This window comes from Mirounga angustirostris, unplaced genomic scaffold (assembly GCF_029215605.1).
Source record: "Mirounga angustirostris isolate CCGP_5_RB_7025 unplaced genomic scaffold, mMirAng1.0.hap1 SCAF_12, whole genome shotgun sequence".
Classification (NCBI taxonomy): Eukaryota; Metazoa; Chordata; class Mammalia; order Carnivora; family Phocidae; genus Mirounga; species Mirounga angustirostris.
The window spans coordinates 87,901,988-87,926,719 of NW_026991720.1; the positions used below are offsets into that span (position 1 = coordinate 87,901,988).

At 50.2% G+C, this 24,732-nt stretch overlaps 1 protein-coding gene across 1 annotated transcript in view; it reads left to right on the forward strand.

Annotated features, from left to right (window-relative positions):
• The window catches only part of CDHR3 (cadherin related family member 3), a 55,064-nt gene that overhangs the window by 13,038 nt on the left and 17,294 nt on the right, over positions 1-24,732 (forward strand). The window contains 7 exon segments of the mRNA XM_045865045.3: positions 7,072-7,166; positions 7,936-8,040; positions 13,054-13,202; positions 15,225-15,414; positions 21,080-21,251; positions 22,568-22,670; positions 23,596-23,694. Of these exon segments, the coding sequence (XP_045721001.1) occupies positions 7,072-7,166; positions 7,936-8,040; positions 13,054-13,202; positions 15,225-15,414; positions 21,080-21,251; positions 22,568-22,670; positions 23,596-23,694 (913 nt within the window).

The following is a 24,732-nucleotide window of genomic DNA, read 5'->3' on the forward strand; positions in this document are numbered from 1 at the left end:
ACCGGGGCGGGGCCCGGAGCCATACCCCGGGCCTCATGAGTGCCTGTCCTCATCGGATCTGCCCAAGAGCTGGGACTGGCGCGGGGCGAATGGGGTCAGTGTGTGCCCCGGGAACCAGCCCATCGCCAGGACTGCGGCTCCTGCGGGCCCCACGCCCGCAGCGGCCCCACAGCGGAGGGGGCAACAGCCAGAGGAAGGGGGCGTGGCCCCCACCCTGCACGGGGGGCTCCCGCCAGCCGGGTGGGCAACGACCTGCCTGCGCGGGGGTCAGCCCGCAAGCTGGGGGCGACAAGACCAGCACCAGCTCCAGGCCAAGGACCAGGAGTAGGACAAGTTGAAGCAGTGTGGAACATGCATGAACTCACAGTGCCATGCCCTCAGAGCTCCGCGCTCTGGAAAGCCAGGGCTCCCTCTCGGAGGGGAGAAGACGATGGCAGAAACCCTCGCCAAGGGCCCCGTCAGCTGCTGTGTAACGGCTACACAGGGGCCGTCTATGGGGCTACTGTGACATAAACCATGTCATTTCTGTGGCCGGCTGGCTTGTCAGCCATGGCACTGAGTACGGCATCGTTCGGAATTCATGGGGAGAACCCTGGGGTGAGATCGAGGCTGGATGAGAATAGTCACCTATAGCACCTATAAAGATGGGAATGGGGCCCATGACACCCTTGCTGTTGAGGATCCTCTCCGTTTGGGGACCCCATCCTTTAAGATGGGGCTTCAGAAAAGCAGTGTTTGAAGAAATGGCGTTGTGCACCATAATCAGAGGGGAGCCTACTGTTAGGGCTGCTAGGTTGGTGCTGCCGCGGTCTGAAGGATCTGGGGGGTGATAGTCAAAGTATCTGGCGGCTGGTCTGGTCAGGGCACTTTGCAGCTAGTTGGGTGCTGCTTGAGTGGTCCTGAGGGAAGAGTCTGAAATGGGATGGTGGAGACTCTTGGCTCCCCTGCCACCAGGACCACGGCCAACTCTCTACCTGGCGAAGGTGGGATCCGCAAGACAATTATGTGAACTCTGTTCTGACTTATCAGCAGTTCTTATATCACCTTGGAATCACTGGTGGGGGTGGAGGGGGAAGATGGCCATTTCAGATTGCCCAAAATTGATGAATAAAATACGTGACTTCCCACAAGAAAACAAAACAAAACAAAACCAGAACAAGAACAAAGCACCACAGCATGTGCGTAAAGCCACCTTGGCTTGGTTTGTGCCTATCAGCTTTCCTGGTGGGTTCCAAGGAGTTGCCTTGCTGGTGGGAACCACTAAGGAGGGAGGATGAATTAAACAATAGCTCTAGGATGTCTCCAGAAACCCCAGCTCCCTTAAAGTGCTGAATCTTACAACCCCTATCCAGCTTAATAAATTGAAACTGTGTTGCAGATAACATAAAAGTGGGGCTAATGCAGAAACCACTGGTATTTGCTCCCTCTTTCCAAAGAAGTTTTAAAAGCACGTAGTTGTACTTTGTTTGGACCAGCACTGCCCAACAGAGCTGGCACGCGAGTTAGGAATGATGCCTGTGTATGTCATTTTAGATGTTCCAGTAGCCACATTAAAAAGTAAAATGAAACAGGTGAAATTAAATTTCACCTCTTAAATTTTAAATACTCTTATCCAAACTACTATCCTTTCAACACCTTATCAACATAAAAACGATTCATGAGATATTTTACCTCCCTTTTCTTAGTAGTAAGTCTTCGGACTCATTGTGTCCTTTACACTAATTTACAGCTCACCCCCTTTCAGACCAGCCACACTGCAAATGCTCAGTCGTCACAGGTGGCCGTGGCTGGTGGCTTGGGTTGCAGGGTGCAGGCTTGGATCCAGCATCGGCTCCCCCTCCCTGGGCGCCTTCTGTGTTGTGATGGAGTCCAGGTGGAGGCATGCCTTAATACTGGGCTCGGATTGGTTTATCTGTGAATAATCGTATCTACTGGCATTCCTTCTCTGGGCCCCCTCCCCCAGCGCTTTCCCTACCTCTTGAAGGAGGTTCAGTGAGAGCCAACCCCCTTCCACCCAACTCCCACCCTCCACCTCCCCCTCTGCTCGGAAAAGGCCACCGTGACTGCAGCGAAGCCTCCTCGGAGACTCTCAGGACGTTAATCATTTTCGCAGCTGGAGGCAAAGTGATCTAGCGCAGCGATTCCTTCATTAAGGAGCTTTCTCTTGGCCTTTCCATTAGGGAAGGACTTTTGCATAAAGTGAAATGTGCTTTGTCTTCACCAGGGCAGACAAAGGATGAAATTAAAAGAGCAATGACCTTGCTACTAGCTGGGCTACCAGGAGGGTGATGGGGGAAGTCAGCCTCTCTCTGCCTCCGTCTTGTGCATGGCTCTGAGACGTGGTGGCGAGCTGTTCTTTCCCTCTTCCTGGAAATAAAGTGGTCCTTTTTGCTGGTGCTGGCTGGATGGGACTTTTCAGGTGCCTTGAGCAGCCCCTTGTTTCCGGATGAGGGAAGGAGCTGAGTCCATTGCCTGGGCCCTGGAACTCTAGTGGGAACCGAGGTCTCCTGGCCCAAACCCTGCTCCTTCCCTTCTACCTTGTTCTGGCAAATTCTGTTCTTGGTGTCCCCTTGACTTCCTGAGTGACAGCGCCCTTCCTGCTCCCCACATGTCCCTACCCCCACCACACACACACACGCACACACGCACACACACACAGATGTACACCATTTGTTCAATGCCCCATGACATCTGTCTGCTAACTCAGGAGTCCTTGCAAAACGAGTTCTACTCCAGGTTCTTCTTGTTAAAATGCTCAAGAAAGGAAAAAGCAGTGGTTTTGGACAATTCCCGTACCACATACATCACCCCTGATGACTGTTCATATGTTGGGAGAGACACTTCCTCAAATAGATGGGGAGTGTTCTCCTTAAGATCGGTGAAGCCTGAATCAGAGAATAGGACCCAGGCTGATTATGGAAAAGGAATGAGAAAGTATGAGAGGGTCGAATCCTTGGTAGCTTTACCAGTAAAGGATTACATACCCATAGCATTTTTCATTTGTAAATGTGGCTCTTCTTAAAAACATTCAAATACTTGCATACCACCCACTTAGCTCACCCTCATAACAATACTGCACTAGCCAAGCCAAGTTAAAGGCTGCAGTAGGATTTTTTTATGGTTTTTTTTTTTCTTTCTCCCAGACACCCTTCCCTCCTACTTCTGTCCCCCACCACCTATCTCTGAGCTGGGATAGGGGTGGGACAGGGGAAGAAAGAGGAATCAAGACTTTTATAAAATATTCACCTTACACTGAAAAAATGCAGCGGGAACGTGGCCTCGTATTTATAACCGGCCATAAGCAGGTTGGAAGATGATGGTGTGTGCTGTGAGTCCTCTGTGGGGGGCTGTGGGGGGAGGTTGGGGGCATGATCTTGGGGGCTTGCTGAGCCATTGGCACTCCTGGCCTTGGGAGGAATAAAGGTCCTTCCTTCTCCCTGGAAACTTGGCCCCTGGAAGTTGACGGCTCTGTTCTTGGGAGACTGGAGGCTGAAATCTTGTCGCTTGATTCCACGGCAGGCCTGAAAGCCATGGATAGCTGCCAAGCAGCACAAGTCGGATCGCGATTTGCTTGTGGCTCGGGCTGCAGTGAGCGAGCCCCACTGAGGTGGCGTGCTCTCCCCCAGGGAGCCTGACATTTCAGGAAACTGGGCCAGCTTCCCCTCACCCTCCTTTCTCCTGACACTAGCGACACGATAAAGGGGGAATGGGGCAGGAAGCTCAGGCTCTGTTGTCTTCCACCCTGAAGCCTTTGTGTCCCTGAGCAAACTGTAGCTGGCAAAAGGGGCTGCAAATAGAGAGACCTGGGGTGGCAGTAAAGGAATATTCCCAGCGGGGACACTCCGGCGCTTGTCTGACAAGCATTTGTGAACTGAACTGATCTGATTACTCAGGACTTTTCTTAGCTGGTGGTGGCTCAGAGAGGGGCTGCAGCGGCTTCTCATTCTATTTAATTTCTGTTTTCCAAGAATGAATATCAAGGGAGCAGCTTTGATTAAACAAGCCTTTAAAAAGGGAAGAGAATGCCAGGTTTTACAGAAAGCTTTCCCGAGTTGCTGGCAAATGGCCACATGACACAATATTTTTAGTCTATGGATATTATCTCCTTTCTGAGTACAAAACTGCTATTCCCATTAACACAGGCTCGTAGGTTCAGGGATAAGGAAATTAGCCTGGTGTTAAAAGAAAAAAAAAATCAGGATTCCAGGAAATCAGCCTCTTAATAAAAATGAAAAAGAAATTCTCCATGTTCCTGAGTCTACAACCGTGCGCCCTTTCTGTCGGCTGCCGTTTCGTTTTTCTTGCTCGCTGAGAAGTAGGCGGAACTGGGGGAGACTTCATGATCCAACCTCACTTTACCAAAGTAAAACAGATTGGGTTTGTTTTTTTTTTAATTCGGCAAGATTTTCGTTGTTGTTGCCTTTTTGTTTTAAAATTCTTTAAGGTGGGAATGCTGGTCTCCAATGGGAAATGGGCAAGAAGAAAACCCCGATATTTAACATTTAATGAATATGTATTGATAGAGAAAAATATTTATTGAGCATCTATTATGTGTTAGGCACTAGAGATGTAGTAATGAGTAAAATGAAGCCCTTTCCCTCGTGGATCTTACACTCTAACCCACAGTGGTAGTTCGCCTCGACTGAGGGCTTACCATGTGCCAGGCACTGTTCTGGAACTTTAAGTGATAACCCTTTGGACATGCGCTGTTATTATTACTCTTTGTTGCAAAAGCTCTCACAGCTGCAAAGGAGTAGAACCAGGATTCGGACTGAGCAGTCTGGCTCCAGGGCCACCGCACTTGACTCAGCCACCCCCATTCGTGACTCTTCTATTCTAGATGGGGCTAAGTCCCCCTCCTCCATTCCCATCATATCCTATGTAGTCTCCCTCTGAGCAGGTCTCCCACATTTTCCTTGTGTGTTCTGTCAGTTGCCCATCAGCTTTTGGGGAGCAGGGTCTGTCTGTCATCTCTGTAGCCAGAGGCTTTCTCCTGTTTGAGACTAACCAGAACTGGGGACCTATCCCCTAGAGCAGTAAACGCACTGGAAAGGCATCCCGATCCAGGGGCATATAGTAAATGCCCCCCATGGGTCTATAAGCCCTGCCATTCCATCACATCCAGCTTGAGCCTCTGATCTATGGATATGTGAGGATTCTCTGTAGGGAAGGCTCAGCTCAAAGGCACAGAACGGCTCTGCACAGCTGTATATAGGCAGCTGCTGCCCAGGCTGTGAGCTGGGGAGACGGTGGGGGCCTTGGGACTTAAACATCGTACTTTTGAGTGCTGCCGTGCTGTTTATACAATTTGGAGGGGCTGGAAGAGAGGTGTTCCTTGCTGTTGCCCAAATATTCCCACTTAAAAGTGGGTAAGAACCACTTAAGTGACCAGCAAGAAAGACCTAGCAAAGTAAGCCCTACAGTAGAGAGCTGTGCATCATTAACCAACCAGGCGGTGAGGTAAGAGTTAAGAATATGGGAAAATGCTCAAGCACAAAGGCAAAGAACGAAGAGAATGTAATTTTGACTAGAGTATCATCTCAATTTTTTTTTTTTTGGAGGGTATACGTGTGCATAGAAAAGAACAGGGGGCTCTTTGTGAAAATCATAAGATTTTATAGGTGACTAATCTTAAGTTTCTTTTTTATATTTTTCTGTCCTTCCTAATTTGTGTGTAAAAGTATGTTTTATTACAATTAGGAAAATGGTTAAAAACCTTATAATGGCCCCAAATGAGATCGTTAATCTATTTTCTGTGTATTCTCTCTTCTCCTGTGGGGAGCTTAGCTGCGATCACACAACATAGCAAATCGCTGGGTTGGAAGCCTTGGTTGGCATTTCCTTTGATTCTAGACTTCAGAGGCTGTGACTCCAATTGCAAAATCTCCACTGATTATCTGATCCAGAGATCTAAGGCCTTGAGGATAGATCATCTCTCATCCTAGTAGGAATAACGAAACCTTCAAACCTTAAAGCCCCTTGGAACAAATGGCTACAAACACGTAAGCCTTGCGCGTTGCTGTGGTGCTTCGCATTTTCCAGCGTGCCTTCTGATGTAATCCTCACAGTAACAGGGAGGAGCAGTTGGTGGTATTGTCCGTATATTACAGGCAAGGGAGGGGCTTGTCCCAGCTCCTGTGGTGAGGACCAGAACTTGGACTCAGCTCTTCTGACCCAGCTCCTTCACCTGCTTCGTTGACATCATCATGGCGACAAGGAAGCAATCTTGATGCGCACCCATGGATAGCACGGGGTTGGTCCTCCCATGGGATGCCCTCAGGGGGCTGTGCAAATAAGCCTGTGTTCCCTTCAGAGCAAGTGGGGCCACGCAGGGGCTCATTAAGAGAGCCGGGCTGGGCACTGGGAGCCATAAAGGATTAGATTCTCAACACCGCCAAGATACGGAAAAACTTCACCAGTGGCCATAAACCTGAGATCAGATTCTAAAACTAAGCCCTTGTAACTCCAAACCAGTTTCCAACTTGTACTTGAGGCCCTGCTAAGTTTCTTCTCTCTCGCACCCGTCCCTTTCCCTTTCCCTGCCATCATGTCAGTGAATGATGTTTGTGAACATTTTTGCACCCTCCTATATCATAAGTTCTTTTAAGGGTAGAGACCAGATCTTATTTATGCTAGTATCGTCCTATTGCCTAATGCATGGTAGCCCTGTTTAAATAGCGTGGGTCAAAGCCAAGACCTAGACTCAACCCCCAGACATCATCCTAAGAAGCACAAGTGAGAACATGGTGACAAGGAGAAGGGGACTGGACTCAGAAGCGGAGTGCCTCGACAGGGGGCCTTCACCCTCGCTCTGTCACTGAAGCCTGCTGGATCCAGCGACCACCTCCTCAGGGTGTGGCTTCTCAGGTCAGAGGCTCAGGCCAGCAGATCCAGAACTTTCTTGCTTCAAGAACCATTAAGCCTGAGAACTGTGCATTGGGCTTCATCCCGATGCATCAAGGATGTTCCATGGGCCAAGAATATGAAACGGGAATGGAACAAACTAGTCTCCCAGGGAAAGATGAATAGGTACTCTCAGTTACATTCTTTTTTTTTTTCCTTGTTTTTTAGTATTTCCTGATCTCCCCCTCAGTGAACTTCAGAATGTCTGCTAATGGGACCCTCTTCTCTACAACAGAATTTGACTTTGAAGCAGGACACAAAAGGTAGCCTTTGCCAATGACCTTGCTTGAAGTACCGTCTATCTGAGGGTCAAGGAGCAGGCGTGGTGCAGCCTATGGGCCGCGAGGGAGGCCCCGAGTGGTTTTCTGCCTTCCTGCTGAGTTCAGAGGGCAGTGAGCCCCTAGAAGGAAGAGGGACTAAGGCGATTATCTGGAAGCCCTCCTTCCCCGTCCCAAATCTTCATCTCCACATAATAAGAATGGAGGGGTGGGAGGAGTGTCCCCAGGAATCTGGAGAATTGCCTCAGGTGCCTTTCTGGCGTGGGAGAGGCAGCTGTCAGAGCTGCTTGCTAACATCAGAGCAGCAGGGGGGAGGCGAGCAGGTGGCTGAGGAAAGAGGTGAGGAGAGACCAAGGTTTGAGGATAAAAACACACAGGGTGACCTTGGCTGCTCAGCTCACCAGGCTAGTGCCTCAATCCCTGGGAGCCTTGGTCTCCTCACATGGGCGTAATACACGTCCGCAGGGATACTGTGAGGAAGGGCAGAGACAGGGTGTGCAACGTGGCGGACGTGAGCAGCCCCGGGGGGAGATGGTGGCCAGGAATAACAACTATAGGGAGAGAGAGAAGGGGAGGGGTGGGTTTGCAGAGACGAGGAAGGAAGGGTCAACACGGCAGCTCTGACTCGATGTGTGCGTCTGTAGGAGGGTGGCCAGAAAGGGGCAGACCCTTCCCTCCCTCCTCCCAGCCCATTTTGAGGTAGTGGCAGCAAAGCCTGAGTCCCTCACTCGGGGGTGGGGGGTCTCCCCGACAGTTTCCATCTGGTTGCAGGAGTGAGGGACAGCCAAGGGCTCGAAGCCTCCACAACGCTCCAGGTGAACATTGTGAATGTCAACGATGAAATCCCTCGCTTTACCAGGTAGGCCTGGGGGCGAGCTGGGCCGCCATCTCTCCTGGGTGGCCCGGCTTTCTCAGACGCATTTAATACAACACAGAGGGATGCCCTTTGCCCTGGCCCGGAGGAGAGCCAAGAGGCCTGAGATCTTCAGCGTCCTTTCTCTGAGCCTCCGCATGTTCCCCCGCCACCAGCTTCACTCCCCTTTTCCCTGCACCAGGGGATGGTGGGTACGGGGGGGAGTGGGGAGCAGGGCTGGACACGACGCCCCTGGTGCGGGGCTGGCCGCTGGGCCTGTATAAAAGGTAAATACGCTGTGGTAATAGAGGTACTGCTATAATAGAGTGTTCGGCATGAATAATAGCAAAACCCTAGGGCACGCGCCATCAGTCAAGGCTCTCTAAAGCCCACTCTCAGATTGGCGCGCTCTCTGACGGAGGAGAGGTCTCTTTCGATGATGCCTAAGACGCCTGCCCGCTGCGGGGTGTTCTAGATTTCTTCCCGCCATGGTGGGTCCAGAAAAGAGATGTGGCTGTGTCTGGAACTCCTACATCCAGCGGAGGTGAGGTAGCCTGCGAGAATGGGCCTGGCACCGGCCCAGGCACAAAGAGCAGAGCCAAGCCTGTTATAGATCGGGATTTCGGAGGGGAAGATGAGATTCTGAGCTGGCAAACGACCCTGCAAGCAGCCTGGCTTCCTGGTTACCAGACTCCCCCTGCCCCAGCTGCTGAGGGGGGCTCAGGAGCCAGCCAGAGCCAACCGGCAAAATCACCTGCCTGGTAAGTGACAGTAACTGCTTTCGTGGCTGTGAATAAATCCAGCTCAGGAGACTCCACCAACAGAAAGCCTCTGGGGCCCCAGAACCACATAGAATGCTTGCAAAAGTATTCTGCGATCGGGAGGTGTGAAGGCCACTCTACTCACAGGTTAAGCTGGCGCCGTTTGGCAAAACCCAGCACCGCTGTGAAACTTCCGGATGTGCACGGTCTCCAGCCCAGTGGCTGGGTGTCCACGTGGAGGGAGGAACAGCAGGTGCACTCCCACACCACGCTTCCCCGCGAGCCCCATGGCCAGGCGAAGCTCGGAAGGATGGCGCAATGCGCTTCTGCTGACCCGTTCCTCCAGGAGCCCGGCACAGGCAGTTTATAAATAGCTGGGACATCCCAGCCTGGATTCAGACTCAAGTATTCGCGGGCACAGCCATGCAGACTCACGAGTAACCCGCAGGGGCAGGCGACGGCTGCGTGTGAGCCATGCCGTCTGCCACATCACTCCCACATTCTAGTCTGTGAGGCGGAGAAGCAGGCTAACGGGGTTGCCAGGGGGGAAATAAGTTCTCCCAAGGGGGAGACCACCTGGTTTGGATGACGTCTTCCAAAAGAAAGCGGTTGGCCTCCACAAAAAGAGAACATGGCCTTGGCCGGTTGCTGGGGCCCCCAGAGATAGGTCTGGAACTCTGGTTCTCCTTTTTGGTTTGAGAGATGATCCCGTTAGGCTCCATGCCAGAGACATGGTCTGTGTGACCGTTTAACCATTTCGTAACAAGTCATTGGGCTTTATGTCAAACAGCGACCCATGGATGTTGGCAGGGATGGGTCTGCAAGAGCCTGTCCCTGGAAGGACTGGGGCAGAGGGACTGCCCTGACTTCACCCAGGTTAGGGTCGACCTCGTCCCTCAGCCACCAGAGTTTGCAAGAGTCTGCACGGTTTCAAAGTAGGTACTGACTTTGAGGGCTTTCATGGTTCCCTTGAGCCATGGTTCTTCTTTTCCTTCCAAATCAGTGTCAGGACGAACCATAAATTCTTTAATTCAGAATTAATGCAATTAAACCCTCAGACTGATTCAGCTATACTGAGTTTGAGGGTGAAGCAAAGCTGCAGAATGTGGAAACAACTCTTCTATCTTTACTAGGTGGTAAAGTCCTACAATTAATACAACCAAAGCGAGCGCTATTTCTGTTGTCGAGAGCTCACCATTTTATCCCTGGGTGGTGGCAAACATCTGAATGCCTTGTGGACTCCCGACGTGTACTCGAGGATTCTGCTATTATTACGGTCGAGCACCTTATTATAAAAGTACTTGACTTACATTTACTCTCTACGTAGCAAGCACAATGCTTGCTGCTTTGGCAGAGCACTTTACCTTAGGCTTGAGCAGTCTCTCTCCCACTGCCTGTTTCTTTTGTATTTACCCGCCATCCTTTTCAACCTGGTGCCTCGCAATGCATACACACTTTTATGCACCTACTGCATACTCATCCGTAATACTGAAGCCATCCTCTGAGATTCATGCCCTTCCCCATGAATGTGGCCACTGGCCCTTGACTCCCCCTCACCTGGGCCCTGGTAATCCGGTGTTATGGGGGGGGGCAGTAGGGAACAGGCAGAGGGGGGGACGGGAATGTAAGTGATATCAGAGCTTGACCCTGTCGGGTGGCTGCAGAGCCCCTGGCTGAATAGATCTTAACTGTGGGCTGAGGGTCACACCTTTGTGTTAAATGGTATTTTATACACACTTGGGTCTTGGGTCCCCAGACCAAATAAACCAAAGATTTTTTGCCTTCTGCCAGGCTCAATATCAGGTGAGCCAAGGAGAGAATGGTATACCCGAGGAGCTATGCACTCACCAATAGCCTGACTGGTCCCCTTCACGGAGACCTGATTTCCTGGTGCGCCCGGCGGGGGGGCAGATGAGCCTGCAAAACGGGGTGCCTTAAGCAGTGCACTGTGGACATTCCCTGTGGTGGGCGCTGACCCCTGCACTATAGGGGTGTAGCTGCATCCCTGGGCTCTATCCCCTAGAGACCAGTAGCAGCCCCTGCCTCCACTTGTGACAAACAACATAATCACCCCCAGCTGAGAAGCACTGTCTTGGCAGAAGGGGATTCTCCACCCAAGGTGTTCTCTGTCCTATGGCAGCCTGGGTATCTATGGTTGTCACCTCTGGTGATTCCTTATAGGAGCTCTTCTCAAACTTTAAAGCGCACACAAATCCCTTGGTCATCTTGGGGAAACGTGGATCTCAATTCGGCAGTCTGGAGCTGGCCTGAATTCTGCATTCAGATCCAGAACCTCCAGGGGGCCCGTGAAACATGCGGGGACCACACTCGGAGTAGCTTGGCTAAGGGCTGAAGATACAGCAATCTCTTTGTTCGAAGTTAACGGAACCCATTCAAAGTAACCAAAGAAAAAAATAGAATATGTTAGAAACAGAGGCTCTCACATAATGGACGCAAGGGCTGAGTCTGGCTCCGGGAGCTGGGGCTCCGTCCCTCTCTCCTCCGGCTCTGGGTTTGGTTCCTGCCATCCCTGCCTCCTTGGCTCACCCTGCTTTGTCTATTCCTGCCCCTCCGTGGGCTGCAGCCCAGATTCACCGAGAAAGGGGTCAGGCAAGTAAGTGGATCAATGGGCAGCCTCAGTGAGGCCCTGGGTGGGGAGAGGTACAGAGCACTGGGGTGGCCTCTCAGCCTGAACAAGATTACTGTCCCCCCAGTAGAGCGCACTGACAGGAAGTCACCTCAGGAATGGGGGGCAGACCCACGCCCCAGGCAGGAGCCCCGATGAGCGAGGGCCTGCTTGTAGCCTGTCTCTGCCTGTCTCCGTCTGATGTTAGCTGGATGTCCCCTCTCCCTCTCCTTTCTCTTCCCTCTGGTCCCATCTACCCTGTCAGGAGGATGAGACAGAACTGCAGAAAAATTCTGAGCTCACAAAACGAATGTGATCATTTAGACCTGAGATATAATGTTCCCCTCTTTTTTTTTTTTAGATTTTATTTATTTATTTGACAGAGAGAGATAGCGAGAGCAGGAACACAAGCAGGGGGAGTGGGAGAGGGAGAAGCAGGCTTCCCGCTGAGCAGGGAGCCAGATATGGGACTCGATCCCAGGACCCTGGGATCATGACCTGAGCCGAAGGCAGACGCTTAACAACTGAGCCACCCAGGTGCCCCATAATATTCCCCTCTTAAGGAAGGGAAAATCCAAGCTTAGGAAACTGGTAAATCAGAGGGTGATGATTTGCCCCACTGAAATGATTTTCCCTCAGCAGAAGGATTTCCTGCAGGGTTATTCTAAACAATAAGCCTCCCTTGGTGCATGCAAAATTACTCATTTTACCCAAGTTGTGTGGTTAAAACTTCGAATCTCTCTGCCTTGTTATCAGCCTGTTCCCAAAGCAGTGGAGGCCTGAGGAGGATGGGTAAGTTGGCGATTTGGGGTTCTCTTGTAAGAGGGCATCCTTGGAGGGCAGTGACCTTGACTTCTCTGTTCAGAGAGCTGACCTTGTGATAAATGCAACTCAGGAAGGTGTACAAGTTCTCTGCGTAAATTCTGCTTCCGCAGGCAAAACAGAACAAAACAAAAAAGACAATGAAGAAATAAAAAGTATTTATAGTTTATTACCATAGCGTCTAGTGGCAGCCAGGCGATGGGAGCCAGGAAACTGTGTCCAGATGGATTTTTTTTTAAAGATTTTATTTATTTATTTGAGAGATAGAGTGAGCGAGAGAGAGAGAGAGAGAGCACAAGCAAGAGCAGAGGGAGAGGGAGAAGCAGGCTTCCCGATGAGCAAGGAGCCCGATGTGGGGCTCGATCCCAGGACCGCAGTACCATGACCTGAGCCGAAGGCCGTTGCCCAACTGACTGAGCCACCCAGGCGCCCCTGTCCAGATGGATTTTTAAAATCACTCAGGGAGCTTTTGCACAAGAACTGGAGAGGGAGAGATGGCTGGATAGGCCGAGTATCCTGATGATCAGAGATGTGAACGCCAGGGCCGATCCGAATTGGTGTCAGGCGTGTGCGGAGTCAGAGCCGAGGCGACTGTACATGGTGGCATCATCAAGGACGTGATCTTTGGAAACCCAAAAGCCGCTCCCCCCCCCCCCCGCTCCTTTCAGCTGCTCACTGCTTTCTTGGAGCATGTGGATGCAACTTCAGAAGCTCAGTGCTATATTTAGCACTAACCAAAATACCCACCTCGCCGACTCCACCCTCCCATGCCCCTGAAAATGAGCTGTGTCTGCTGTTTTTCTGCTCCAGCCCAGCGCGAGTGTACACGATTCCCGAGGAGCTGGCTTCAGGCACCATTGTGGCCAACATCACAGCGGAGGACCCCGATGACAAAGGTTTTACCGGCTTCCTCCTCTACGGCATCACGACCCCTAACCGCTATTTCATGATCAACCAGTGTAAGTCACGCACAGACACACACACACACACACACACACACACACTTCCGTGCATCTTTTAATTCAGCCATTTGGATTCTTTCACAAATATTTTTATCTGTCTTCTGTTCTGGGGCATGCCTTTCTGTCTGGAGTATCATAACTTACCAGGGTAATAGATGCATTAAAAGCAGCTGACTTAGGGCTCGGGGAAACTGGACAGGGTCCCAAGGGGACGAGCTATATCACTCCTTCACCTTTGAAGCAGGTGGCTCTCTAACAACGGATGAGTTCACTATCCTGAGGGTACCTGGAAGTCTTCTGAAAAGAGGATCCAGACCAGCACTGTCCAAAAATAAACAGGGCGGGAGCCACGTATGTAATTTTAAGTCTAGTAGCCACATTTTTTTTTTTAAAGATTTTATTTATTTATTTGACAGAGAGACACAGTGAGAGAGGGAACACAAGCAGAGGGAGTGGGAGAGGGAGAAGCAGGCTTCCTGCTGAGCAGGGAGCCCGATGCGGGGCTCGATGCCAGGACCCCGGGACCATGACCTGAGCCGAAGGCAGACACTTAACGACTGAGCCACCCAGGTGCCCTGCCACATTTTTAAAAAGTAACAAGAAACAGGTGAAATTAACTTCAGTAAGGCATCTTAGTTATCCCAACATGTCCAAAATATTGTCATGAACATGTAACCAATATCTTAAAGTTATTAATGACGTATTTGATGTTATCATTTATTGTACCAAGTCTTGGAAGTTTGCTGTGTATTTTTTATTTACCACACATCTCAATTTGGATCAGCCACATTCCAAGTGCTGAATAGCCACATGTGGCTAGTGGTTACCATACTGGACTACCTTGATCTAGAGCAATCTGCTGGGCTGCTGGGAGTTACCTTCTCATCTAAGTATGTCGGTGCAAGAAGGAGAGTTTTCCCCTCCTAGAACACCCATCTTTTATTGGGGTCTTAGCACATACCAGGTGCTATACTAAGCGATCCGCATGTATTCCATTTTAAATACCCAGCACAACAACCCAGCGAACTATCGTAATCCACACTTTATAGATGAGGGAACTAAGGCTTAGAGAGAGACTTGGACAGGGTAAATGACTTGTCCAAGGCCTCACAGCTTGTGGGTGTGAAGCAGATTGAAACCAAAGACTGCGACCCCAGAGACCACTCCTAGGCGATACCACCTCGTAAGTTCTCCCCTATCACATCCTTCCGAAGGACTTCACTGTACATGATGACTTTGTGGAGGCCAGCATCGGACAATCCCAGAAAAACAATGTGTTATTTGCCCCATCGGCTTTATGGCAAAGGATGCCTGGTCCCAGGAGAGGCAGGCTAAGGCAATAATTGTGCTCTATCTTGAGCATTGCTAGCGTCCTATCATCGAGGACCTCACTCAGCCAATGATGTAAGGATGGACAACCATGGTTTAGAATTCTGTTCACTCTAGTATTGCAAATGTCAGTTTTAAGAAATGCAGTGGTTTTTTGGAACAACTTTATTAAGACGCTGGTCGCAAGTAACAGAAATGAAGGCAAGCCAAACCAGGCGTGAGAGAAAAAAAAAGATAAGGGATACCTAGCAACAGGATCCTGGGGATCCCACAAGAACCGGGGGGTGGGTCACAGGGTGGGAACCAGGGCTGCCCCATCCACCTTGGCAGCGAGGGTTCTGGCCTCCGATCAGTAGCTCCACTGTTAACCTGACTTGTGTCTCTCGGTGACACATTCTCCAGTAAGAGAACGCAGTGGGTCAAGCTGACTGGAGTCAGTTGTCTACCAGTCTGGTCAACTCTGGGCAAGGCCTGCTGCCAGGGGCCCAGCCCTGAAGTCTGAGGTGAAAAGTTCTGGAAAGGTCAGGCTGGGTATCCCAATCAATGTCTAATATAGGAACTTACCTGAGTTTTTTAAAAATGTGTTTATATAGAGGGTATTCTCGCTGCAAGCCAGTCCTCACACCAGAATGATCTTTCCAATTGCCTCCAAGTCTCCAAAGAGTCGCGTTCTCACCTTTGCCTTTTCAGTGACCGGTACGATCCAAGTGGCCCACAGGCTAGACCGAGATGCAGGTGAATTAAGACAAAATCCCTCCATTTCTCTGGAAGTTCTGGTGAAGGACAGACCCTCAGGGGGTCAAGAGAATCGTGTGCAGATAACCTTCATCGTAGAGGACATTAATGACAACCCGGCCATGTGCACCAAGACCACCTTCAGGTATATTCACGTGCAGGGTGCCCCCCTCCTCAGTGCTCAGTGGGCCTCGACTTTTTGGCTTCTCTGGCAGGAACTGAAGAATCATGGGCATCCAGGACATGCTTCAATAACAGAAGCCCACCTGAGGTGTCCAATTTCGGAGACTGGTTTTCCTTTCTTGGTCCTTTTCTCCTTCCTCTCTTCATTTTCTTTCCTTTTCCTTGTTTCCCTTCTGCACTTTCGTACTCTGGCAAAAAATACATATATATATTTTTTATTTTGCTCTCTCCTATAGCATGTTCATCTTTGTTCGTGAAGCATACCACAGAGACCCTCTGTGTACTGTGCCTTTTCTTTCTTTATTGCCACCCGTGGCAAGACGGTGCTGTTAGTTAGCGTTATAATAGAGACTTGAGACTTAGGATTAGTAGCCAGGAGCTCCCCGAGAAACACGCCGCCAGTAATAGGAATAAATCACACCACGTATTTACTTAAAACAAAGCAAAACATCTAATTCACCTTACACAACTTAATTGCCGGGAAACCAAAGGCAACCGAAAGGGGAAAAAATGCAGAAACAAGTTATTTTGTACATTTTGACCTATTCTTCGTGTCACAACCTCTTCAGTGTTTCCTAAAGTCCCTCGTGATTCTGTGTTAATACGCCTTGTGGCGAACAGCACTCTCTCTCTCCTAGCTATTTTGTCTAAATGCCACACGAGTCGTTCCCAGGGTTGGTTTCATCTCTGTGGCTTCCTACTTGCTAGTCTCCAGTTTCTCGGGACCGTGAAGGTGGCTCCTTGTGGGTGGGAGGGCACCTGCCCAGTGACGCTGGCTGACAGCGTGCTTGCATCTGGAACAAGGCTCAAGACCAGAGCTGGTCCCCCTTTCAGATATCCCCATGGAGAGAGTCTTCCTCTGAGGTCACCTTTGACAGGTTCTGCAAGGTCACTTTTTAAGCTCTAGGTGACTTTGGACACAGATCTAATCCATAGTGTGGTCATGCAAAGGACCCTAGGACAAAGGACAAAGGTTGTTGAGGGTTAGCAATAGAACTATAAATTCCTTTATTATGCTTATGAATGTCTTCCTGTTTTCTCAATTGGCACGAAGCTAAAAATCAGTGCGGCCTGGAGTCAGATAGCAAAACAGTTAAACCTGTTTGGATGGGCCCTATTTGCCCCTTCAGATCCAGCTTCCAGACTTCCCCACCCTGCTCTGTGCCCCGGGAGTATGGATATGACCTATATGGATATCAATTGGCTCCCTCGCCCTGCAGCTTCTGGTTGGCCAATGGGAAGCTCTAGAATGAAGGGGAGAGTCAAGTCCGGGTATTTACCCACTGGCTCCCTGCCTGTCAGCTGGAGAAGTCCCTCCACCTCCCGGAGTTCCCAGATTGCACATGGCAATCTCTGCTCTAGCTTCAGGAACTGCTCCCTCCACTAAACCCTTCCTAGAATCATCTTAATTTGTCATCTGCTTCCTGCTGAGGCCCTGATCAAGTCAGTAAGAGCCTTGACCATGTGATAGGTTTCTATCCCACCCCTAACCTCAGAGTCTGTTTGATGGGTGGGGCTGGTTGCCACGTGTTGTTCGGGCTGTGACTTCTACACTATTCCACTCATAAATGGAACCCACCTCTGTTAACTGAGCCTGGGCCCTGGGGATGGAGTCGAGATGCCATGCAGAGTCCCACTTCTACTTTCTTTGAAAATCTAAACCTAGCGTTCTTGGGTGGCTCTAGTGCATGGGGGATTTCCTGTCCTCATGCCCTGCCCTTCTAGGCCCTCCTGCTCTTCTTTGTTCCCCTACCCTGAGAGGTGGAGGGTGTGGGTTGAGGAGTAAGAACTCTGGGAATCAATGACTGGCGAGGACTGTGCTGTCTCCAAGCTTCCTTGTCCATTTCCTCCCTGCCCGGTGCACTTCGCCTGTGGTCCCGGCTCCCCTGATGTGTGGCATGAAGGCTTGCGGACCGCATTCCATGTTGGCTGGGAAAACCACAGTTTGATGATCCAAGACTGTCCAGGCAAGCGCATGCAGAGTCCCGCTCTTGCTCATCTCTCCAAATTAGCCTTGAAGGTCAATGCCAGGCAGTAACTAGACTAATTGTACTGATTACTGAAGGTAACTCTAAACAGTGTTCAAGTCCCATTTCTGGGCTTTTCCAACACGCAGGCATCCTGTGAAAGCCAGGATCTGAGGAGGGGCAACAAAAGGGCTCCTTCCTCTGCAGCCTCAGGAGGTGGAAATCTTTATTCCAGAAACCCAGCCTCATTTGCAAACTCCAGGGGCTGGGAAACCTGACCCGGTATCGCCTGCCACCGATCCTTACCACCTTCCCCATTCCCACCATGCCGAAGCACACAGGTGGGTCCAAACCAAACCGAACAGGACTGGTGGTGCCCCCAGCTCTGACAACATGCGTCCCTGAATATTTATTCCTTCTTCAGGGCTTTTGGCATGGTCCCTGCTGGGGAGTTTGGGAGAGCAGGTGGAAGAGAGGGAGAGGGCGCCAGCACCCAGTGGGTTGGAGGCAGGTGGCTGCGTGCCCGGCCCCCTGCTGCCCCCGTGGGTCGCAGGGTCCTGCAGGCTCTCAGGCCAGCCTGGAGATGGAAGCAGCCCTTAGCACGGAGGCCCCTGCAGCTTTCCCAGGCTGGTGATGAATGAGCCCGGGGCCTGAGGGAGGCATCAAAGGCACCGTGACAGCCCCCACTCTGGTTGTAAATTGTCCCGCGCTTGGCTGAAAGCGCTTGGCAAGCTGTTTGTGAGCCAGAGGCGGAGAAGGTCAGTCGGCTCAGACTGCGGCTGGGCCAGTCACCTTTGCACGGGAGGGAACGTGGTCAGATGGTTGGGAGCAAGGGCAGCCGGCCTTTGAGGCAGGCCTTGATGAATGAGGGGGAGTGGTTTTCCAAGTCATGCGTTTGGGGGAAATATACCAAGTGTCAGGGAGGGAAGAATGAAAAGAGCACTCTAGGCAACCCGGAGAGGCGGAGAGCATGCAACGTCTGGCTGCAGGACGCGGGATTCTTTGGATGATGCAACACTCTGGCTTCCGCAGAGTCAGAGTCAACGTCTGGGTCCCCAAAATGTCTGTGGGCCTGGAGATGCATTGTTGGAACTTACAGTCAAATTTCCTAACATAGGCAATAGAGAAGCCTGCCTGCCTGCGCCAGCTTTCTGGGACAGGTCTCGAAACCACTCTGAACCACTCTTTCTTCACCTGTGAAATGGGGACAAGAATCTAGAGCCCTTGAAGATGAGGGAATCAGAGGTAGTGCTTTTAAAGTACTTGTTCTGATAGAGCATGTCGTTGGTGTTTAATAAGTGATATCTATTCTAAGTACTTATAAATGAAACCATGACATTGTATAGTCAAGACAGGAATGGAAATGTTTGGACCCCAGTCCTGCTGAAACGGAGGCTGTCTCTGCCAAAGGGCACCTGTCAGAGAAAACGCTTTCCAGGAAGCAAGCCCAGTTATTCTCAGCAGCCCAAGACCCTCCGTGCTGTCAGGCATTGCTCTGCCTTCGCTGAGCCCAGAGCCCACGTTAGCTGCCAGGACACCAAGACAGGATTAAATGTGTGAGGCTTTTATTAGGGGACACTGCTGGGGGAGAAAATGGGGTGAGCTGGACAAGGCTGGGAGAGTCGTCAGACCTCAGCAAAGGGAAGAGGGAAGGAGGATGCACAGAAATGTTTTAGCCTGCTGTGTAGGCTCTGGGAGGTTTGGCTAGGGCATCGAGGAGTCCTAGCGCCAGAGTCCGCGGTCATCGGTCGGGAATGAGCCTCCCTTAGTATCTCTGCCACGCGCGGTCGCAGGCACATGGCCTCACTGCATATGAAACAATGGATTTCAGAACACAGCAGCATAGGGTCTGTGTTCAGGTATGGTCCTTGGTTGAGCGTCTTCCAGACATGTTCTCATGGCAGCCACGATGTATTTTTCTAAGAGAGAAATGATTGAGGTAGACAGCAAAAACCAAACCAAACCACACACCAGCCACAGATTCCTCTCTGTCTGCACCCACACCCCTTTACAATGGGATTCTGCCATTCCTCCCATCAAGAGATGGGTTCCTCTTTCTACTCCTTGGATCTGGACCTGACTGTGTCGGTTGCTTTAGCCACTGGAACATTCACAAATGGGACGCAGCCGAGGCTCGAACGGTATGTGTGCATTGGGACTTGCCCTCTTTTGCTACTTTTGGGAACCTGAGATGTTCATGCGAAGAGCCTGGACCCGTCTCATGGAGGGTTATCGACGACACGAAGCAGACACCTACTGCCCTCCTGCCACAAGACATGTGACCAAGGCCATCCTAGACCAGCCAGTCCCCGCCAGACGGCCAGACAACAGAGGTGGGCCAAGCCAGACACGAGCCCAAAGAACTCATGGATAGTCCTGAGTATTGCAAGAAATAATAGGCTCCTTTTAAGCCACTACATTTTGGGCTGGTTTATTATGAAGCAAAAGCTAACTGACATGATTTATGTCTAGATTATAGATGGAAAACCTGAAACCTGGAGACACAGTAAAGTCCCTGAATGAACTGAAGCCTAAAGGTGTTAATCACGCTTCCTCGGGGCCTCCCACACCGAGCTCGGCTGGACCAGATGGCTCTGAGTGTGCGGGCAGCTTTCCTCATTTGTGCTACTGGAGTCAGCCGAGATTGGGACGCCTGAATTCAACCCTTGATAAAGCTCTCTTGGGTGAATGGCACTAACATGTTAGGGGGCCCTTTTATGACGTCAAAGTCCATTAGAACACAAGTGGCGGAAATCCCGAGTTTCAAAGCGTGGGAGGTGAGGAGGGCAGGCACCCAGCGATTTTCCCTAACCAGGTCATAAGCCCCGGGCAGGCAGGGCAGGATTCCGGATTTCTCTTATATTCTTCTTCACGGCTGTGTTAGCCTCCTAAGTCACCATTCCCTCATTCAACCGATGTTAGCGCGTGTGCCAAGAACAGAGCAAAGATTTCTGTCCTCGTGGAGCTTCCATTGCAGGGGGGGAGACCGGAGATAAACAGGATAAATAAGTAACTGTGTAGCAGATGGGAAAAGGGTAAGTGCTAAGAATTTAAAATAAAGGGGGGCAGCTGGAGAGGGAACAAGGGGCGGGAGTGGCTAACGTTGAGAGAAGGGCGCCAGGGTGGCCTCCCGAGAAGGCGACACTGATTGGAGACTCAAGAAAGTGAATGAGCAAGCCGGGTGGGCATTTGTGGGAAGAGCACTGCACAGCTGGGGACGGCCTGAGGTCAGACTTCCAGGAGCATGGGGCGGAGGACGCGGAGTTCTAGGAGCACCGGGAAGCGTGGTGGCGGGAGCCAACGGGGAGCGCTGCGGCAGGAGATGAGTACAGACCGGTAAGGCGAGGCAGGGCACGCATCATGAAGAGCCCCCTCGATCGAAGTGAGGACTTTGAGTGAAATAGAAGCCATTTGGGATTTAGGAGCAGAAGAGTGGCGTGACCTGACAACGTTTTAACAGGATCCCTCTGGTTGCTGTGTTAAGAAGAGTCTGAAAGGAGGCAAGGGTAGAGCAGGGAACCCATTAGGCCGTGACTGCAGTCACCGCGGACTAGCTTTGAACTGAAATTAAAGCAGAGGTGTCTAGCCTAGGGCCTATGTCAGGAGGAGCACTCAATCACCGTTTGTCGGGGAAAATATTGAATCGTGTCTTTTCCGCAGCATTATGGTGCCTGAAAGAGCGGCCAAGGGGACGTTGCTTCTGGACCTGAACAAGTTCTGCTTTGATGATGACAGCAAAGCACCAAACAACCAATTCAACTTCACCACGCCATCTGGAGTGGGGAGCAGCGGCAGATTTTCACAGGATCCAGCTGGCTCTGGGAAAATCGTGGTCAGTTAATGGTCATTGCATCACTGAAAGGGCATCGGGGAAGCTGGTGTAACATGCATAGAGCTTTTGCTGCCCCGTAGAGGGAAATTTCCAAGGTAACTCCCTCTCAAAGCGACTGTAACTGACAAACGTAACAGTGACTCTGTTTTCCCCATGCACCCTTTATTTTACCCAAGTTCCGGGAATCATTTGTTATGCATAGTTGTGCCTGGGTGCTAAGGACTGGATTCTTTGCTGCAAAGCTTGCAGTTGGCGTGCCTGTTTCGTGTACCCCTCAAGGTCACGTTAGTGCCCTCCGGGCTCAAGCCCTTTGGTTTACCTGGGGGCTCATCTCTGGCCCAGAGAAGTGTTAAGTAAGAGAAAGGTAGTCCAGCTCCCCGGCTGTGGAACCACTAGAGACCCAGCGGAGAATGAGGGGTTGCCGGTGTGTAGCCGGGCCCCTCCACAGCAGCTCCACAGGGGCAAACAAGCAGAATTGGAAGACATGAAAGGCAGGTCCCAATGAGCTGTGGAGACCTTTACCTACAGGGTTCCCGATGGAGGGTGATGGGGAAGGAGGAGAGGGAAGTGAAAGGGCAGAGGGGTCAGGAGTGGGGGGTCTGGGAGCGAGGAGTCTCAGAGTGGGGGGCCTAGGAGTGGGGGGCCTGGGAGTGGGGGGTATGGGATTGGGGAGTGGGGGGAGGTCTTTGCATCAGGGATAGAGAGCCTCAGGGAGAACCAGCAGCCCACTAGGCATTCTCTCCCCACCTCCCATCCCAAGCCTTTCTTCCACCCCCAAGAAAGTCTTACCAATTTTATGCACACATGTCAGCTAAAAAATAATTTCTATTTTTTCTGTTTAGGAAATTAATACAACTTCACTGTAGAATGTAGAAAACACAGAACAGCATTCTCAATAGTGAGAACCACTATTAACATTGTGATGTGTTATCCTCTTGTCTTCTTCCCTATGCATACATTTTTATGAATATGCCATACATATATGCATAAATCTTTTAAATGATGGAAATATCCCTGCCTATAGGATTCTATATTGTGCTTCTCTTCAAGTAACCTGAAGTCTTGAGCTTATGCTGTTGGGCATTAGTGCTTGATGAACGTCTTTAACATAGATTCTCCTGCTAAAGTCTTTTGAATAAATTCTCTAGCAGTGAGCAAAGGTATGGATGTAGCCTGTTAAAGCTCCTCTTACAGCAAAATGCTTTGCAGAGGTTTTGCAATTTATATATCCACTGACAGTACATGAAAATGTCTCTGTCAGTTTAATTAAAAGGATTGTTTATTCTGTGTAATATGATATCTCTGTTTTAATCTAGTTGATTGGTGACTTGGATTATGAAAATTCAAGTAATCTAGCAGCCGGCAATAAGTACACCGTGATAATCCAGGTGCAGGATGTTGCCCTTCCTTACTATAAAAGCAAGTATCATTTTGATTTATTTCATGAAGCATCTTCTTTGAGTAGCAACAGCTAAACTGTGCTAGGCAGCACTTGGTATTGGGCTAGGCATTTGTGTTCAAAAGGAGACTTCAAAAACCCGAACACTTGGGAATCAGCCCAGCCTCCTCCTGTCCTTTGCCAGACACTTTTGATCTGTCTCTGAGTTCTTTCTTTTGTGTCACCTAAAATCTCAAGGATCTGCTGCCCACCCCGCCCCGCCCCCCTCCTCTAGTAGTGCTCAACGCAGAACCTCCCCTTTCCTGGCTCAATTACAACACTAAGTCTTTTAAGGATCCTTCTGTCTGGCTTTTGTCTTGCCCCTTTCCAGTGCACCATCCACATTCTGACAGTGATTTTCAGGAAATGCAAATAGCATTATATTACTTCTTTGCTGAAAGCCCTCCATGTGTCTCCCCATAGCTGTCAGTTCAAGTTCAAACTCTGGCTTAGCACACAAGGACTTTCATCTCTGGCCCCTGCCTAACTCTCTGGCGTCAGCTCTGGTTGCCCATCTCTAAGCTTCCCTTTTCCCAAACTGCAGTTTCCCTGAGACAGTCATGCAGTTCTCTAACTCGGTATCCTCGCACATGCCCAGAACCACCCCACCCCCCTGCACCCCTGCGCCACCCTGGCCCGTTTGTTTGAACTCTAAATATCCCTATGAGCCAGCTTCTTGCACTTCCTCCAGGATCCACAGTGATGTGTACACATGTTAAGCCAAAGGCAAGTAACTACTCTAAGTAAGCATCGCGAAGGCAGGACCCACTAGGTCTTCTTCACCTTGTATTTCCTCCATTTTGCACAGAGCTTGGGACACGGCAGGTGCTTTAAAAATGGTGAATAAACACATGTGTGAGAGGGAGGTGTTGCAATTTAATTTTTTTTTTCTATCTCTGCTTTCAGACAACATCTACATTTATATCTTCACAAAGCCCGAAAATGAGTTTCCTCTTGCCTTTGACAGGCCATCCTATGTATTTGAGGTGTCAGAATTAAGGCCAGGTAAGGAGCCGACAGGACACAGATCCCAGGGCTCCTGATGGACTCCTTCATTCCACGGAGCAGAAACCGCCTTCAGCTCAGGGGCCCTGAGTGGTGTTGTGCATGGCAACTCACAGCTCATTCGTGTTTATTGCATCTCTTATTTCTTTTTAAATTGTCCTCACTGCTGAGGAGCTCTTCAGGTGAAACCTAGATTTTGGAAAACTATTGTTTAAGCTGCGTTTCTCCGAACCCCTGATTGCTTCCTTGTCTGCGTGCCTGATTCCGCTCATCTTTCCTTTTTGTGGCCTTAGTTTTCCCTCGGTCTCCACTGTGATTTTTATCCCACTCGTGCAGACAATGGAAATTTAAAAATAGAGAAGAGCTTCCCCATTTGTAGATTTCCTTCATTTAAAAACAAAATAAAGACATTTTCTCGCCCATAACGGGATTCCCTGGAGGACTCTTTTGTGCCCTCTATTCACATCTCCATTTCTGCGGGTTCTTCCCCTCTTTCAGCTTCAGCTTCTCCCCAACTCCCCTGATTTCAAGGTGGGACCCTTAACTCTAGTATAATCCCATTCAGTCCCACTTTTGATCCTTAACTTTGATACTTCCTCTTCTTCTCTATTTAACCAACCAACCAACCAACCAACCAACCCAAACACTCCCTCTAAAATGATCTCCTCTCCATATTAGTTTCTGTCTTGAGGATGGTCTCCATTTCCTGGTGTTAAGTTTTAAACAAAGGGCAAAAAGGCTCTGAAGAGAATGCTTTTAATTCCTTATACCTCATCCAGGTATACGGATGCACAAATGCAGCAGGCATTTTAAGAATAAGCAAGCTTCTTATTCCTCACAGATCTTATTATGATTATCGATCACGTACTGTGGGTCAAGCACTTGGCGCTGGAGCTATCCAGTTAAATAAGAGGTTTCTGCCCTTGAGGAGTGCAATGTATGAGAAAGAGCCACAGAACAAGCCAGCCAGAACGCCAGCAGCCCCACCAACAAGCTTTGTAAAATAAGCAAAATGGAGCAGTCTTTAAAATGCTATAC